Below are 18,415 nucleotides of genomic sequence, written 5' to 3'. Positions count from 1 at the left end.
CCAGAATTAAAAAAGAAAAGAAAAAAGGAGCGGTTGGGAGCTTCCGTCACCCGCCAGCCTGAAAACAACCCTCAGCCCCTCACCCAGGCTGGCCAGGCACCCCAGTGGGGACCCCAACCCTGAAGGGTGTGTGACCAGCTGCAAACAGCCCTCAGCCCCTCACCCAGGCTGGCCAGGCACCCCAGTGGGGACCCCAACCCTGAAGGGTGTGTGACCAGCTGCAAACAGCCATTATCGCCTCACCCAGGCTGGCCAAGCACCCCAGTGGGGACCCCCACCCTGATCCAGAACACCCTTCAGGGCAAATCAGCCAGCCCCACCTATGCACCAGGCCTCTATCCTATATAGTAAAAGGGTAATATGCCTCCCAGCACCGGGATCAGCGGAGCCGAGAGGCCTCCCGGCACCGGGATCAGCATGACGGGGGGCAGTGCCCAAACCCCCTGATCGCCCTGTGGCTCTGTCTGTGACAGGGGGTGGGGCCACAACCTCCCTATCCACCCTGCTCTGTTCGTGACAGGGGAAGGCGCCCCAACCTCCTCATCAGCCCTGCTCTGTGCCTGATACGGGGGAGCACCCCAACCTCTGATTGCCCTGCGGCTCTGTGTGTGACAGGGTGCGGCGCCCCAAACCCCTGATCGGCCCTTCTCTGTGTGTGACGGTGCGGCACCCCCAAACCCCCCCCACCCCCCACGGGCCCTGCTCTGTGTGTGACAGGGTAGAGCCATAACCTCCCCATCGGCCCTGCCCTGAGTGTGAGAGTGGCGGCGCCCCAACCCCATGATCGGCCCTGCTCTGTGGGTGATAGAGGGCGGCGCCACAACCCCCACCCCCCCCCCACGGGCCCTGCTCTGTGTGTGATGGGGTTGAGCCATAACCTCCCCATCAGCCCTGCCCTGAGTGTGAGAGTGGTGGCATCCCAATCCCCTGATCGGCCCTGCTCTATGAGTGATAGAGGGCGGCGCCCCAACCCCCTGATCCGCCCTGCTCTGTGTGTGACAGGGGCGGTGCCCCAACTCCCCTATCGGCCCTACTGTCTGAGTGACAGGGGGGAGCTCCTCAACCCCCGATGGGCCCTGCTCTGTGCGTGACAGGGGGTGGCGCCGCAACCTCCCCATCAACCCTGCCTTGAGTGTGACAGGGGGCGGTGCCCCAACCCCCCAATCAGCCCTACCCTGAGCGTGACTGGGGGTGGCATCGCAACCTCCCAATCCGCCCTGCTCTGTGCATGACAGGGGGCGGTGCCTCAACTCCCCATTCGGCCCTGCTCTGAGCCTGACCAGGGGCTGCACCTAGGGATTGGGCCTGCCCTCTGCCACCCAGGAGTAGGCCTAAGCCAGCAGGGCGTTATCTCCCGAGGGGTCCCAGACTGCGAGAGGGCACAGGCCAGGCTGAGGGGCCCCCCCTTCCCCCCGAGTGCACAAATTTTTGTGCACCAGGCCTCTAGTCCATAATATAACTCATACATTACTATAGTCTCCTGGACTGAATTATCTTCCTTTGCATTTGTCATTCTATTTCAGTACCATACCATTTTTAAGTATTTTAGCTATTAATTTTTTTAAAAGGTAGTAGGGTCAGTCTTCCATCATTATTCCTCTTTTTCAAAAATTTCCTTGGTTTTTACACCAATTTTTAATTTTCACACCAATTTTTTTCATATGAAGTTTGGAATCTTTTTTTTTTTTTTTTCACTTTAAAAAAGGTAACATCAAAGGAATTATGTGAAAATTTATTTCAGAAAAATTACCTTTACAGCTAGGACTATATTTCTCTCATATATATATATTTCAGATAGGGAGAAAGAGCTATAAACATCAATGATGAGAGAGAATGATTGATTGGCTGCCTCCTGCATGTCCCACACCAGGGATCGAGTCCACAACCTGGGCATGTGCCCTGACCTGGAATCAAACCCTGACCTCCTGGTTCATAGGTCGACACTCAACCACTGAGCCATGCCAGGCAGGCTAGCATTGAATTGTTTGTTTTGTTTTTCTGTTTTTAATTTTATTTTATTATTTAAAGTATTACACATAGTAGTACATATGTCTCCTTTTTTTCCCCATTGACCTTCCCCAGCCTCCCCTACCCCCAACCCCCACACATACCCTCCTCCCCTTCCCCCAGTGTCTTGTGTCCATTGGTTATAGCATTGAACTTCTTAGTAGTAAAACTGAAAAATAGAAGATAATGTAGGACTATGTTTCTTAACTTAAATCTTTCTTATGCCCTTTAGTAAACTTTGAGGCTTTTTCCCTTCAGTCAGGTTCACTTATTTTTTCTTAAATATATTCCTTGTTAATTTTTACATTTTACTTATTTATACTATGAAAAATATATTTTCCTATTGGTTTGTTTTGGTTTATAGGATATCTATAGAGTTCTGTTATTTATGTTGCAAATTTTATATTTACTGAACTTCACATAATCTTAATTTTTCAGTTCTTTTGACTCTTCTGGGCAGAGTTTATTCTGTATATCTTCCTCATTCTCTTTATTATGTTTAATAGATTTTCCTTCTGATTTTAAATAATAGCAGTGTTAGGCATCATTTGCTCTTACAGTTCTTTGATGTTAAAGATTTATCATTTCTAGTTGACTAAGACTTTAATTTATGAGACATGAATATTAAAATTCATCAAATGCTTTTTGAATATCTATTGACATTGTTATGTGGTGCTTCTTCTTTGACCTCATGATATGATATATTATATAAAGATAGTCCCCAATGTGAACCCTTCTTTTATTCACTAGAATGATTGTCCTGTTCATATCAAGATCTGTAATCTTTCAGTATTCTTTTAGTTTCTGTTTTCAAGTATATTATGTAGGATCTTTGTATCTCCACCCATAAGGGAAATTAGTGTGTAATTTTCATTTTTTGTGCTTTGTCAGGTTTTGATATCAGGGTTAGACCAGCTTCATATATGAATTGAAACTCCCTAATTTTCTGTACTCTGGAACAGTTTTTACAAATGGGACTTACTTGTTCTTAAAAGTTTTAAAGAACTCACCTATAAAACCATCTAGGCCTGGAGTCTAAGTTTGAGGTAATTCTTCAGAAATTTTTGTAGTGTTCTTCTAGTTAGATTTATACTTCATTAGTCAATTTTGGTCATTTGTTTTTCCTGGAATTAATTCAGATTTTCAAATGTATTAGTATAGCATTACATATATTAGTCTCTCATAAACTGAATATCTTCTTTATCTGTTACATCCTTTTTCATAGTTCTAGTCTTATATACAGAATATATAGGGTGGGGCAAGAGTAGGTTTACAGTTGTGAGTACACAAAACAGAATTTATTCTTGTATTATTTATTAATGTATTATTTTCCATAAGAAAAACTATGAACCTACTTTTGCCCCATCCTGTGTGTGTGTGTGTGTGTGTGTGTGTGTGTGTGTGTATTTGCCCATTCTTTTATTTTTTATCTTTTTTTTTTTTTTTTAATATATTTTACTGATTTTTCACAGAGAGGAAAGGAGAGAGATAGAGAGTCAGAAACATCAATGAGAGAGAAACATCGACCAGCCGCCTCCTGCACATCCCCCACCGGGGATGTGCCCGCAACCCAGGTACATGCCCTTGACCGGAATCGAACCCGGGACCCTTCAGTCCGCAGGCCGACGCTCTATCCACTGAGCCAAACCGGTTTCGGCATTTTTTATCTTTTGTATCATTATTTTTAGGCAGTTTACATTATTATGTTTCTAAAGGTTTAATCTAAAATTGTCCATGGTCTTGAAATCTGGCCAATAGAAGAAGCTGGTGGAATGGAATGAACCTATTAGAAACTCTGGAGTATGCAAACACATAGCAACAGAGGCAGTAGCAACCACACTCTTGCTGCATGATGGAGAAACACAAGCATTAATCTTAAATGGATTGCTTATTAAGTAATATATAACCTGTTTGAATGTTCTTGAAAATCTGTTTGCTTTCATTCTGGATAGAATCACAAATGTTCAGATTTGTAAACTTGACAACTTTGGCTCTAGTCTTTCCTGGCACAACTGTTCTCTCTCCAATCCTTTTTTTCTTAATCTGTTTAATGTTTTAATGAATACGATTATTTTCGATTTTTAGTGATGTGTAATCATTAATATTGTATGTGTGATATTTTTGTGCTTACAACCTAAGTTTGTATTTTCTGTTCTGTTAATCAATGTAAATTAAACTCTTAGGACATCCTCAAAGGTAGAAATAGATTCTAGAAACATGTTTGTTTTAAGAGCTTTAAAATAGTGAACATTTCATGACTTAAATGACATGTAACTGTTTATACCTATTTAAAATCTAGATCAGGCCTAAGCATATGTGTATAATTTATAAATTTCTCAAGTGTAAAATATATTATTTAATATCATAGCATCTGTATAAAGTTTAGGAAAAACTAAACTAAAAGTGATCAATTTTAGTCCCCCACAAATTTGCCAGCAAATGAGTCACTTCCACATCACAGTCTTAAAGAATATGATTCAAATTATGTATTGATAAAAACCTCAGTTTATTACATGTCATAGATTAAGGCAATTATTTACAGATAGACAAAACTATAAATATTAGTTTTGCTTTTTAGATTTTATCTTGAAATATAAATCACATAATATTCACTTTAAAAAAAAAATCTTTATTGTTGAAAGTATTACATATGTCCCCTTTTTTCACCCATTGTACCCTTATAGCCCGTCCCCACTCTAGACCTCAACTTCCCTATTTATTGTCTGTGTCCATGGTTATGCATATATGCATACAAGTTCTTTGGTTAATCTCTTCCCACCCACCTACTCCCTCTGAGATTCAAAGTCTGTTCCATGCTTCTATGCTTCTGGATCTGTTTTGTTCATCAGTTTATTTTGTTACTTAGATTCCACATATGAGTGAGATCTTGTGATACTTGTCTTTCTCTGACTGACTTATTTCACTTAGCATAATACTCTCCAGGTCCCTCTCTCCATGCTGTCTCAAAGGGTAAAAGATCCTTCTTTTTTACTGCTGCATAATATCCCATGGTGTAAATGTACCACAGTTTTTTTGTCCACTCATCTACTGATGGACACTCGGGCTGTTTCTAGATCTTAGCCATTGTAAATTGTGCTGCTTTGAACATAGGAGTACATACTTTCTTTCTGATTGGTATTTCTGGTTTCTTAGGATATATTCCTGGAAGTGGGATTGCTGGGTCAAATGGCAGTTCCATATTTAGTTTTTTGAGGAAACTCCATACTATTTTCCACAGTGGCTGCACCAGTCTGCATTCCCACCAGAAGTGTATAAGGGTTCCTTTTTTTCCACATCCAGCATTTGTCATTTGTTGATGGTAGCCATTCAGTCAGGTGTGAGGTGGTACCTCATTGTCATTTTAATTTGCATCTCTCTAATGATCAGTGACCTTGAGCATTTTTTCATGTGTCTCTTTGCCATCTGTATGTCCCCGTTGGAGAAGTGTCTGTTTAGGTCCTTTGCCCATTTTGTAATTGGTTTGTTTGTCTTCCTTTTATTAAGTTGTATGAGTTCCTTATATATTTTGGATACTAACCCTTTATCAGATGTATCATTGCCAAATGTTTTCTCCCATGCAGTGGGCTTTCTTGTTTTGTTGATGGTTTCTTTTGCTGTGCAGAAGCTTTTTATTTTGATGTAGTCCCATTTGTTTATTTTCTCCTTAGTTGCCTTTGACCTAGGTCAGTGGTCGGCAAACTGCGGCTCACGAGCCACATGCGGCTCTTTGGCACCTTGAGTGTGGCTCTTCCACAAAATACCGACCTCTGCGCATGAGCCACGAAGTTTCAATTGCACTGTACATGCATGCCCGCACATGGTATTTTGTGGAAGAGCCACACTCAAGGGGCCAAAGAGCCTCATGTGGCTCGTGAGCCGCAGTTTGCCGACCACTGACCTAGGATATGTATCCACAAATATATTGCTGCAAGCGATGTCTGAGATTTTGCTGCCTATGGTTTCTTCTAGGATTTTTATGGTTTCATGACTTACATTTAAGTATTTTGTCCATTTTGAGTTTGTTTTTGTGTATGGTGTAAGTTGGTGATCTAGTTTCATTTTTTTGCATGTATCTGACCAATTTTCCCAGCACCATTTATTGAAGAGACTGTCTTGACTCCATTGTATGCTCATGCCTCCTTTGTCAAATATTAGAGTGTAATGGCTTGGGTCGATTTCTGGGGTCTCTGTCTGTTCTATTGATCCATATGCCTGTTCTTGTGCCAATACCAGGCTGTTTTGATTATAGTGGTTTAGTGGCTTTGTGTTATTACTTGATATCTGGTATTGTGATCCCTCCAACTTTGTTCTTCTTTCTCAAGATTGCTGCGGCTATTCAGGGTTCTCTTTGGGTTCCATATAAATGTTTGGAGTATTTGTTCTAGATCTGTGAAATATGTCATTGGTAATTTAATAGGGATTGCATTGAATCTATAGATTGCTTTGGGTAGTATGGAAATTGTAATGATGTTAATTCTACCGATCCATGTACATGGTATATTCTACCACTTGTTTATATCTTCCTCTATCTCTTTTTTCAATGTCCTATAGTTTTCCATGTACAAGTCTTTTACCTCCTTGGTTAAGTTTATTCCTAAGTATCTTAATTTTTTTGTTGCAATGGAAAGTGGGATTGTTCGTTTATTTTTTTCACTTTTAAATTGTACAAGTTAGTTATTTTTTAGTGTATTTACAAAGTCTGGTATCAAACACCACAATGGCAAAATATTTTTATTCCCCCAAATCCCATATATTTTGATCATATTTTATTATAAATATATTCTGCCTATCCCTATCTTTTAATTGGGGAGTTTAATTCATTTACATTTGCCATTGTGCTATTTGTTTTCTATAAAATGTCTTATGTTTCTTTTTATTCCTTAGTTTGCCCATTTCTGACTTCTTTTGTGTTAAATAGGTATTTTCTATAGTTGTTCTGGAGATTACAGTTAACATCTTAATTTATAAAGAACTAGTTTGGATTATGCCAACTTAACTTTAAAAATATGTATGTGTGTGTGTTTGTATGTGTGTGTGTTTAAAAGTATGTGTGTGTGTATTAATTTCTGTTCTCTTCCCCATCCCCATTCATTTTTATGCATTGTGTACTTATTAACACAGATTTATATTTGGTGCTTTATGCAGTAGTCACTTAGATCAGATAGGAGTAAAGGGGTTATAAGAAAAAAGTACATTTAAACTGTATTGTTATATTTACCTATGAAGTTACCATTACTGGTGTTTATTTTATTTGTTCATGTGGATTTGAGTTACTGTTTGGTGTCCTGTCATTTAAGCCTGAATAACTGCCTCTAGTATTTCCTGTAGGATTGGTTTGCTAGTGATGAATTCTTTTATTTTTTTGTCTGGCCATTGAAGTCTCTACTTGGTTAGCTTAGTGAGCAGCTATTGATTGGATGGAGATTTCCTTAAACACCTTGAACCAATTAAATTTCCCAGGCTTTGTCAAAGGTTATGGGGGTAGAGGGCACTATAAACAGTTAATCAATTGAAAGCCTTTCCTTTGCCTTCACATCCTGCTTTTGGGGAGCCTCAAGTTTAGCCAGAGGTGAGAGCTTAGTTTTCTCAGGTCTTGAAATGCAGCAGCTGTTTACATGTGCATGGCCTTCTAGATTCTCAGGAATGTGTCGAAGTTTTTCAAAGCTTTCATGGAAATCTTATTTCCCAGCTTTTTCTTTTAAGTTTTTGGTTAGTCTGTTGTTTGCTCCGACTATTATTCACTGTCTTACACAGCTAAAAATTTGAGACACTTGCCTGTAATTCTTTCTTTTAAAAAAAATATATTTTTATTGATTACAGAGAGAGGGAGAGAGAGAGAGAGAGATAGAAACATCAGTGATGAGAGAGAATCATCATCGACTGCTTTGTGCACACCCCCTATTGGGGATCAAGCCTGCAACTCTGGGATGTGCCCTTGACTGGAATCGAACCCAGGACCTTTCATTCCACAGGCTGCCACTCTATCCACTGAACCAAGCAGGCGGCTAGTGCTGTAATTCTTTTCTAACTTCTCCAACCCATCCTTCCACTCGCAAGGGAGAAAGTATTTAACAATCAGCAAACTCCCAAGACAGGTCAAATATCATTCTGTAGGTGGAGTTTTCTATAGAATCCATCTCACAAAACAAATAATGAAAGTTCTTTGGGATAAGGCTTTGAGAACACTCCACAACTGTATTATGTTTATTCTGGTGGCCACGAGGCTGAACCAGAAATACGGGCTATTACTTTTCAGTGCTACTGCTGGAGAATGGGGGAATCCCTAGGGCAAGTTAAAATGGTACAAAGCTATTTTTATTGAAAAACAGCTATTTTCCTTGCATAAATACTACCTAGTTTTCTGCAAGCCTTGGGTTAATTTCCAGAGTTCCTTTTTTTTAAATTAAAGAGTATTTCTAATAAAAGAGCAAACAGAAGGTCAGTAAATAAAATGGGAAAAAAATAATGTGCATACAGATAACCCAATAAACTCAATAAGCATGCTTGATTAATGGGCAGATATTGGGCATTTCACCTAACACATAGAGAATATATCTTTTTCAAGCACATTTGTTGAAACATTTACCAAAAAATTACCTTGGACTAGGCTACAAAAGAAGGCTAAATACTTATTAAAAAATGTATATCATGCAGATCACATTTTGTGATTACAACAAATTAAATAAATTTGAAAACTTAGATACAGTGAGATTTTGCTAGAAAAAAAATTGTTTACATTGAGACAGTATCTATATACCAGTTGACTATACACAGTGCTTTTCTTTCTCAAATGATATCTAACAGTGAAATCTTAAATTTTTTTTTAATTTAAATTCTTTATTGTTGAAAGTATTACATATGTCTCCTTTATTCCCCCATTGACCTCTCCCCAGCTGCTCCCAGCCCTCAGCACATGCCCTCACCCCCCTACTGTCTTTGTCTATTGGTTATGCTTACATGCATGCATACAAATCCTTTGGTTGATCTCTTACCCCCACTCCTTCACCCTCCCCTACCTTCCCTCTGAGGTGTGACGGCCTGTTCAATGTTTCTATGTCTCTGGATCTTTTTTTGTTCATCAGTTGATATTGTTCATTATAATCCACAAATGAGTGAGATCATGTGATACTTATCCTTCTCTGACTGGCTAATTTCGCTTAGCATAAAGCTCTCCAGCTCCATCCATGTTGTTGCGAATGGTTAGTAGTTCTTTCTTTTTTATAGCAGTGTAATATTCCATTGTGCAGATATACAATAGTTTTTTAATCCACTCATCTGCTGATGGGCACTTAGGCTGTTTCCAAATCTTAGCTATTGTAAATTGTGCTGCTATGAACATAGGGGGGCATATGTCCTTTCTGATTGGTGTTTCTGGTTTCTTGGGATATATTCCTAGAAGTGGAATTACTGGGTCAAATAGGAGTTCCATTTTTAATTTTTTAAGGAAACTCCATACTGTTCTCCACAGCGGCTGCACCAGTCTGCATTCCCACCAGTAGTGTACGAGGGTTTCTTTTTCTCCACATCCTCGCCAGCACTTGTTTGTTGATGATAGCCATTCTGACAGATGTGAGATGGTCCCTCATTGTTTTAATTTGCATCTCTCAGATGATTAGTGACTTTGAGCATTTTTTTCATATGTCTCTTGGCCTTCTGTATGTCCACTTTCAAGAAGTGTCTACTTCGGTCCTTTGCCAATTTTTTATTAGATTATTAATCTTCCTTTTGTTACGTTGTATGAGTTCCCTATAAATTTTGGAGATTAAACCCTTATCAGATGTCGCATTGGCAAATATGTTTTCCCATGCAGTGGGCTTTCTTGCTGTTTTGTTGATGGTTTCTTTTGCTGTGAAGAAGCTTTTTATTTTGATGTAGTCCCATTTGTTTATTTTCTCCTTAATTTCCATTGTCCTAGGAGCTGTATCAGTAAAGATATTGCTACAACATATGTTTGATATTTTGCTGCCTATGGATTCTACTAAGATTTTTATGGTTTCCCATCTTACATTTAAGTCCTGTATCCATTTTGAGTTTATTTTTGTGTATGGTGTAAGTTGGTATTCTACTTTCATTTTTTTGCATGTATCTCTCCAATTTTCCCAACACCATTTATTGAAGAGACTGTCTTGATTCCATTGTATGCTCGTACCTCTTTTGTCAAATATTAATTGAGCATAATGGCTTGGGTTGATTTCTGGGCTCTCTGTTTTGTCCCGTTGGTCTATATGTCTGTTCTTGTACCAGTACCAGGCAGTTTTGAGAACAGTGGCTTTGTAATATAGCTTGATATCTAGTATTGTGATCCCTCCAAATTTGTTCTTCTTTCTCAAGATTGCTGCTGCTACTCAGATTTTTTTCCCCCATATGAGTTTTTGGAGAGTTTGTTCTAGGTCTATGAAATATGCCATTGGTATTTTAATAGGGATTGCATTGAATCTATAGATTACTTGAGGTAGTATGGACATTTTAATGATGTTGATTCTACCAATCCATGAACATGGTATATTCTTCCATTTGTTTATGTCTTTCTCTATCTCTTTTTTCAACGTCCTGTAGTTTTCCCAGTACAGGTCTTTTACCCCCTTAGTTAAGTTTATTCCTAGGTATATTAATTTTTTTTGTTACAGTGGTAAATGGGGTTGTTTTTTTAGTTTCTTAGGTTGATATTGGCCCACTTTTTCAGTTTTTTCATTGTTTTTATAGAGATTAATAAAACATGGGGAAGGAGAATAAAAATGTTGAGATTTAGAATGCAATCAAGCTTAACTTGCTACCAACTTAATATAGACAGTTATAGATATAAATTGTTATATGTAAGCCATTTGGTAATCACAAAGCATGAACCTATAGTAAATACATAAAAGATAAAGCAACCCACATCACACCACTAAAGGATGTTATCAAATCATAAAGGAAGGGAGCAAGAGAAGAAGAAACAGAGCAACTACTGAAACATCATAAAACAACTAAAAAGGCATTGAGTTCATACCTAGTAATGATTACTCTAAATGTAAATGAGCTAAATTCTTCAATCTGACAATGTAGAGGGACTGAAAAGAATAAAGATAAAAGACCTATTTATATGCTGTCTACAAGGAGACTCGCTTTAAATGTAAGGACACACAGAGACTGAAAGTGAAGGAATGGAAAAAGGAAACCAAAAGGAAGTTGGGGTAGCTATTCTCGTATCCACCAAAATTAGCTTTAAAACAAAATCTCTAATAAGAGATGAAGGTGTTATATAATAATAAAGAGGTCTATCCATCAAGAGGATATAACATTTGTAAACATATACTCAAATAGGAGCACCTAAATATATAAAGCAAATATTAATAAATTTAAAGGAAGAAATAGACAACAATACAATAATGGTAGAGCACTGTAATACTGCAACTTACATCAGTGGATTGATCATTCAGACAGAAAAATCAATGAGGAAACATCAGCCTTAAACATGTTAGACCACATGGACTTAACAGATATATACAGAACATTCCATCCAAAAGCAACAGAATATATATTCTTTCAAGTGCACATGGATCATTTTTCCGGATAGATCATATATTAGGCCACAGAATAAGTCTTAATAAATTTAATAGAATTGAAATTATGCCAAGCATGTTTTCCGACCACAGTGGTATAAAACTAGAAATCAATTATAAAAGAAAAACTGGAAAATTCACAAGTATGTGGAGATTAAACAATGTGCTACTGAATAACCAATGAGTTAAAGATGAAATCAACAGATAAATTAAAAATTAACTTGAGCCCTAGCTGGTTTGGCTCAGTGGATAGAGGAATGAAAGGTCCAGGGTTCAATTCCAGGCAAGGGCACATGCCCAGGTTGCAGGCTCGATCTTTAGTAGCAGTGTGCAGGAGGCAGCCGATCAATGATTCTCTCTCATCATTGATTTTTTTCTCTCTCTCCCTCTCCCTTACTCTCTGAAATCAGTAAAAATATATATTTTTAAAAAATTAACTTGAGACAAACAAAAATCTTATATAATAAAGCAGTAATATGCAAATTAACCATCACTCCAACACACAAGATGGCTACTCCCATGTGGTCAAAGATGGTTGCCCCCATGTGGACAAAAGATAGCCTGCAGGGGAGGGCAGTTGGGAGTGACCAGGCTTGCAGGAGAGGGCAGTTGGGGGTGGTCAGGCCTGCAGGGGAGGGTAGTTAGGGGTGACCAGGCCAGCAGAGGAGGGCAGTTGGGGGCAGTCAGGCCTGCAGGGGAGAACAGGGGCAACCAGGCCATCAGGGGGGGGCAGTTAGAGGTGACCAGGCCAGCAGGGGAGGGCAGTTGGGGGTGACCAGGCCGGAAGGGGAGGGCAGTTAGGGGCGATCAGGCCGGCAGGGGAGCAGTTAGGTGTCGATCAGGCTGGCAGGGGAATGGTTAGGGGGTGATCAAGCTGGCAGGCAGAAGCAGTTAGGGGCAATCAGGTAGGCAGGTGAGTGGTTGGGAGCCAGCAGCCCTGGATTGTGAGAGGGATGTCCGAATGCCCATTTAAGCCCGATCCTTGGGCCTAAACGGGCAGTCCGACATCCCTCAAGGGGTCCCAGATTGGAGAGGGTGCAGGCTGGGCTGAGGGACACACCTCCCTCCCCCGCCCCATGCCCATATTTCGTCCACCGGGCCTCTAGTGTAGATATAACATACCAAAATTTATGGGATGCAGCAAAAGCAGTTCCAAGAAGGAAGTTCATAGTGATAAATACCTATCTCAAGAAACAAGAATATATAATGGGGTAAGAACAGTCTCTTCAATAAATAGTGTTGAGAAAACTAGACTGCCACATGCAAAAAAATGAAAATTGACAAGTCTCCTACATCATACCCAAAAATCAACTCAAAATGCATTAAAGGCCTGAACATAAGAGCTGAAACCATAGAACTCCTAGAAGAAAACAGGCAGTAAGGTTTTGCCAGTGATTTTTTAAAAAAATATTTTTATTGATTTTTATAGAGAACGGAAAGGACAAAGAGAAACATGGATGTGACAGCACAACATCGATCAGTTGCCTCCTGCACAACCCCCACCTGGGATTGAGCCAGCAACCCGGGCATGTACCCTGACCAGGAATCAAACTGGCAACCTTTAGGTGCACAGATGATACTCCAACTAACTGAGCTACACTTGTCAGGGCTTGGCAATGATTTTTTTCAATGTGACACCAAAAGTAAAAGCAAAAATAAACAAGTGGCACTACATCAAACTTAAAAGTTTTGCATAGCAAAGTAATCCATCCACAAAATAAAAAGGGAGAAAATATTTGCAAATCATATATCTGATAAGGGGTTAATACTTAGCAAAACATATGAAGAACTCATTCAACTCAACAGCAAAAAAAATTTCTTTTTAATTAAAAAATAGGAATTTCTGAATAGACATTTTTCTAAAGAAATACAGATAGATGGCCAGATGTCTTGTAAGGTGCTGAACAAGACATTAATCATTAGGGAAATTTAAATAAAAACCACATTAAGCTGTAATATAACTTTAAGTATGCCGTAGTTAAAATGACAAGCAACTTTAAAGAAACACACAAAAAGACCAAAAAACCCCAAGAAACAAAATACAAAACCCCACCAAACCCAAAAAGCCAATGCCCACTGGCTCCTATGACAGGGGAATTTAAATAAAAGCCACAGTGAGATAATTGCCTCAGGCTTGTTAGAATGACCATTATCAAAAGGACAACAAATAGCCCAGCCAGTGTTGCTCAGTGGTTGAGCATTGACCCATGAACCAGGAGGTCACGGTTCAATTCCTGGTCAAGGGCAAGTACCTAGGATGCGGGTTAGCTCCCTGCTTCTGGTCGGGGCTTGTGCTGGAGGCAACCAGTCGATGTGTATCTCTCACACAATGTTTCTCTCTCTCTCTCTCTCTCTCTCTCTCTCTCTCTCTCTCTCTCTCTCTGTCTCTCTCCGCCCCCCAGCCTCCCTTCCTCTTTCTCTAAAAAGCAATGGAAAAAATATCCTCATGTGAAGATTAACAAAAAAGGGGGGGGGGGATAAGAATTCAGATGAAATTGGATTAGTTCTGTTTGACAAGCATATTGGTCACTTTGACACTTAATTTTGCCAATCTTATACCTATCATGTCCACCAAATTTAAAAAAATGTTGGTATCCTATCTAATAAAAGAGAAACATGGTAATTAGCGTATGACCGCTACCCTTCCCATTGGCTCATCAGGGCGATATGCAAATTAACTGCCAGCCAAGATGGCGGCTGGCAGCCAGGCAGCTTGAAACTAACATGAGGCTTGCTTGCTTCAGTGACGGAGGACTCCAACGTTCCCCGCCTGCCTTGCCGGCCTCTGAGCTGCAATTCTAAGCAACTATGTTACAAATATAGAAGCTAAACAAAACCCCAGAAACCTGCTTTAGTCGCCAGGCTTCAGCCAGCAGGATCGCAACATTATTTTAAATACAGAAGGTAAACAAAGGCCAGAAACCTGCTTTCAGCAGCAGAGGCCTAAGAGCTGGAGCCTCAGAGCTAAAGCTGGCCCAGAATTTTAAAAAAAAGAAGAAAAGGAGCAGTTGGGAGCTTCCGTCACCCGCCAGCCTGAAAACAGCCCTCAGCCCCTCACCCAGACTGGCCAGGCACCCCAGTGAGGACCCCCACCCTGATCCAGGACACCCTTCAGGGCAAACCAGCCGGCCCCCACACGTGCACCAGGCCTCTATCCTATATAGCAAAAGGGTAATATGCCTCCCAGCACCGGGATCAGCGGAGCCGCAAGGCCTCCCAGCACCGGGATCAGCATGACAGGGGGCAGCGCCCAAACCCCCTGATCGCTCTGTGGCTCTGTGTGTGACGGGGGGGGCCACAACCTCCCTATCGGCCCTGCTCTGTTCGTGACGGGGGAAGGCGTCCCAACCCCCTGATCAGCCCTGATCTGTGCCTGATGGGGGGAGCTCCCCAACCCCCTGATTGCCCTGCGGCTCTGTGTGTGACAGGCTGCGGCGCCCCAACCCCCTGATCGGCCCTGCTCTGTGTGTGACAGGTTGCGGCACCCCAACCCCCCGTTCCCAACAGGCCCTGCTCTGTGTGTGACGGGGTAGAGCCATAACCTCCCCATCGGCCCTGCCCTGAGTGTGAGAGTGGCGGCGCCCCAACCCCCTGATCCGCCCTGCTCTGTGTGTGATAGGGGGCAGTGCCCCAACTCCCCTATTGGCCCTACTCTGTGACATGGGGGAGCTTCCCAACCCCCTGATGGGCCCTGCTCTGTGCATGACAGGGGGAGCTCCCCCACCCCCTGATCGACCCTGCTCTGTGTGTGACAGGGTACGGAGCCTCAATCCCCCTGATGGGCCCTGCTCTGTGAGTGACAGGGGGCAGCTCCCCAACCCCCTGATTGGCCCTGCTCTGTGCGTGACAGGGGGTGGTGCCGCAACCTCCCCATCGACCCTGCCTTGAGTGTGACAGGGTGCGGTGCCCCAACCCCCCAATCAGCCCTACCCTGAGCGTGACTGAGGGTGGCATCGCAACCTCCCGATCCGCCCTGCTCTGTGCATGACAGGGGGCGGCGCCCCAACTCCCCATTCGGCCCTGCTCTGAGCCCGACCAGGAGCTGCACCTAGGGATTAGGCCTGCCCTCTGCCACCCAGGAGCAGGCCTAAGCCCGCAGGTCATTATCTCCCGACGGATCCCAGACTGCGAGAGGGCACAGGCCGGGCTGAGGGACCCCCCCTTCCTCCCGAGTGCACAAATTTTTGTGCACCGGGCCTCTAGTTCTATATATATATAGAAGCCTAAGCAACCAGCTGACCAGCCAATAGCTGTGACATGCAGTGACCACCAGGGGGCAGATGCTCAACATGGGAGCTGCTGAGCTGCGGTGACTTGGTAGCTGAGGTTCTCGAATAATGCACCCATAACCAGAGAGGAGGGAGCCCGATTCCAGGGTATGTCACCCGAGACCTTCCCTCTCACAATCCAGGACCCCTCAGGGGATGTTGGAGAGATGGTTTCAGCCCAGTCCCCGCAGGCCAGGCCAAGGGACCCCACCAGTGCAAAAATCCGAGTACCAGGCCTTTAGTACTGATATAATGAAAAAACATCATAATCTAAGCACAGAGAATAAGAACGAATATACTCTATCTCTCACTAGGCTCATTGCCCTGCTTCTCTTTATTTGGTATCCATTTTTTAGGCCCATCTGCTCATGCTGTCATAGGTGCCAGTGGGCATTGGTTTTCTGGGTTTGGTGGGGTTTTGTATTTTGTTTCTTGGGGTTTTTTTGGTCTTTTTGTGTGTTTCTTTAAAGTTGCTTGTCATTTTAATTATGGCATACTTAAAGTTACATTACAGCTTAATGTGACTCTTAAATCTTGTTCGTAGTGATGAGAATAAAATGGTGAACCAGATATACAGGGTGGGTAAAAGCAGGTTTGCAGTTGTGAGTACACGAAACAGAGTTTATTCTTGTATCATTATTTATTAATTATTGTATTACTTATTTATATTACAACAATAAACCTCCTTTTGCCCACCCCTGAATCTGGCCACTGCCCTGAGTGAGGAGACTAGAAAATTTGCTGTTAGATAGTTATAAGGCATAAGAAAAAGAAAAAAGAGTACACTGATAGGAAATGTGGTTAGGATTTGGCAAGAGGGCATTGCTTTAGATAGGGTAGCCAGAAGAGATCCTTTCAAAATTATAACATTTAAGCTGGAACTTGAAGGATAAGAAAAATAATGGTCCAGGTAGAGGAAGCAACATGTGTCTGGTTCCTTAAAGGAGCTTCATTCACATTTTCTTTCTGTGCTGGTTTAAGCCTTAAAGATGACTGATCTAACTTGGTACCATAATGGTTATGACTTAATACAGTTCAGCACCCAATAGTAGTCACCCCTTCAAGTTATAACTTAAATCTTGATCCCTGAGCCGGAATATTGCATTTAGTCTCAATTATCTGATGTATCTAAATACTTCTGTAGAGGGAACTCTAATATGTGTTAGCTCCTCTCCCTTCCTGCTTGTCAACATTATTGGGAATGTGTTTGCTGGGCATCTCTTCCCCTCCCCACCACCAGAAGAACAGGTTTTGGTGTGGAGATAGGTAGGGCATAATCAAAAAAATACCCTTGTCTCCAGACCTACCCCTTTTCTCTCTATTAAGATTCTCAGGTGTCCCTGCCTCCTCCTGAGGATCTCCCAGTTCACCTGCTTGTGTTCAGGTCACTTCAGGAATGTTGCCAGGATACTTATTCTGCCGTCCATAAGAACTCAAGTCAATTTCAATTAATTTGCCCTGTCCACGAGGCCTTCCCGTTGTTTTCCTTTGTTTCTTCATCCGAATCTCTCTGACTCTTCACCACATGTCTTCATCAAGAAGTTGCTCTGGTTGATGCTAAAAAGTGTGTGCGGGGGGGGCGGCACGGGGAGGTGGAGTGAGGGGGTGACTTGATTGAAGTACTTGAGAATGCCTCTGATTTCCTCTTTGACGTTTCTCAGGTAGTGGTTCTCCCAATGGCCAGCAGTTGTGAGGAAGGCTTTGGTAGCCAGAACAAGATGTGGCCTTGGCCTGCTGCTGAACTGGTAGAGGAGGGTTTGTTCTTCTACCCATGGCTGGCACCTTTAGAGAGTAACAGGACACGTGGTTCCAGGAGTAATTAATTAAGACATAGTTTGTTTCCCTAGTCTCAATTGAAGTTACTGCCTTACAAAGTACTTTTTTCCTGGCAATAATAAGAATGGTAGGAGTGAGGACCTTTGGAACTTCTCTCTGTGGCTTCATTTTTTCTCTTTTGGGTAAAATGAGTGTTGGTATAGAAGACCTCTAAGGTCCCTTTTAGTTCTAATATATCATGTTTCTATTTTAAAACATGTTAGTAGTTTTGTCTCTAATATTTGGCATACATGTGTTTATATTGGAAATTGTCCCAGTATGTGAGCTTGATACATATGTGGAAATTTGTAGCCCTACTGTTTGAGCTGGATACACTCATTTCAGAATGCTGGGTTATACCACCAGTATCTCTGACTGAAAGCTTGGATGCTGTTGAAAGCAGCAGTACTGAATACCCTGAGAATAAATAATCTAACCAACCTGAGTTATCTCCAGAGAAGGATGACCATATATTGGTGAAAATTGTGGTGAATCTCTTGAAAATGTGTTTTTCACTTTGTCAAACACATCAAATTGTGTTGCAATAGCACTGTGCTGTGTAATTCTGAGTTCTGTTGCTTTCTAACTGGCCCCTCCTTGTTTTGCAGGAGTTATTGTGACAATCTTGGTTACCATCCACTAAGTGCTGCTGACTTTGGAAAGATCATGAAAAACGTCTTTCCAAACATGAAGGCACGTCGTCTGGGCACAAGAGGCAAATCGAAATATCCTTTACCAGAATGGTTTTTCATAATCTCTGTAAGTTCCCACTTATTACAGAGC

At 41.7% G+C, this 18,415-nt stretch overlaps 1 protein-coding gene across 7 annotated transcripts in view; it reads left to right on the top strand.

Annotated features, from left to right (window-relative positions):
- RFX7 (regulatory factor X7) overlaps positions 1-18,415 on the top strand; it is a 133,140-nt gene that overhangs the window by 99,623 nt on the left and 15,102 nt on the right. For 5 of the 7 annotated variants that reach the window (XM_036302290.1, XM_036302300.1, XM_036302316.1 and 2 more), the window contains one exon: positions 18,241-18,357. In XM_036302290.1, the coding sequence (XP_036158183.1) occupies positions 18,241-18,357 (117 nt within the window). Of the gene's footprint in view, positions 1-18,240; positions 18,392-18,415 lie in introns of those variants that run through there. The other 2 variants (XM_036302308.1, XM_036302338.1) reach the window with 2 other exon arrangements.

Source organism: Myotis myotis, unplaced genomic scaffold, assembly GCF_014108235.1.
Source record: "Myotis myotis isolate mMyoMyo1 unplaced genomic scaffold, mMyoMyo1.p scaffold_m19_p_1, whole genome shotgun sequence".
NCBI lineage: Eukaryota > Metazoa > Chordata > Mammalia > Chiroptera > Vespertilionidae > Myotis > Myotis myotis.
The sequence above is the reverse complement of the archived record's forward strand: the minus strand, read 5'-3'. Positions and strand labels throughout refer to the sequence as shown.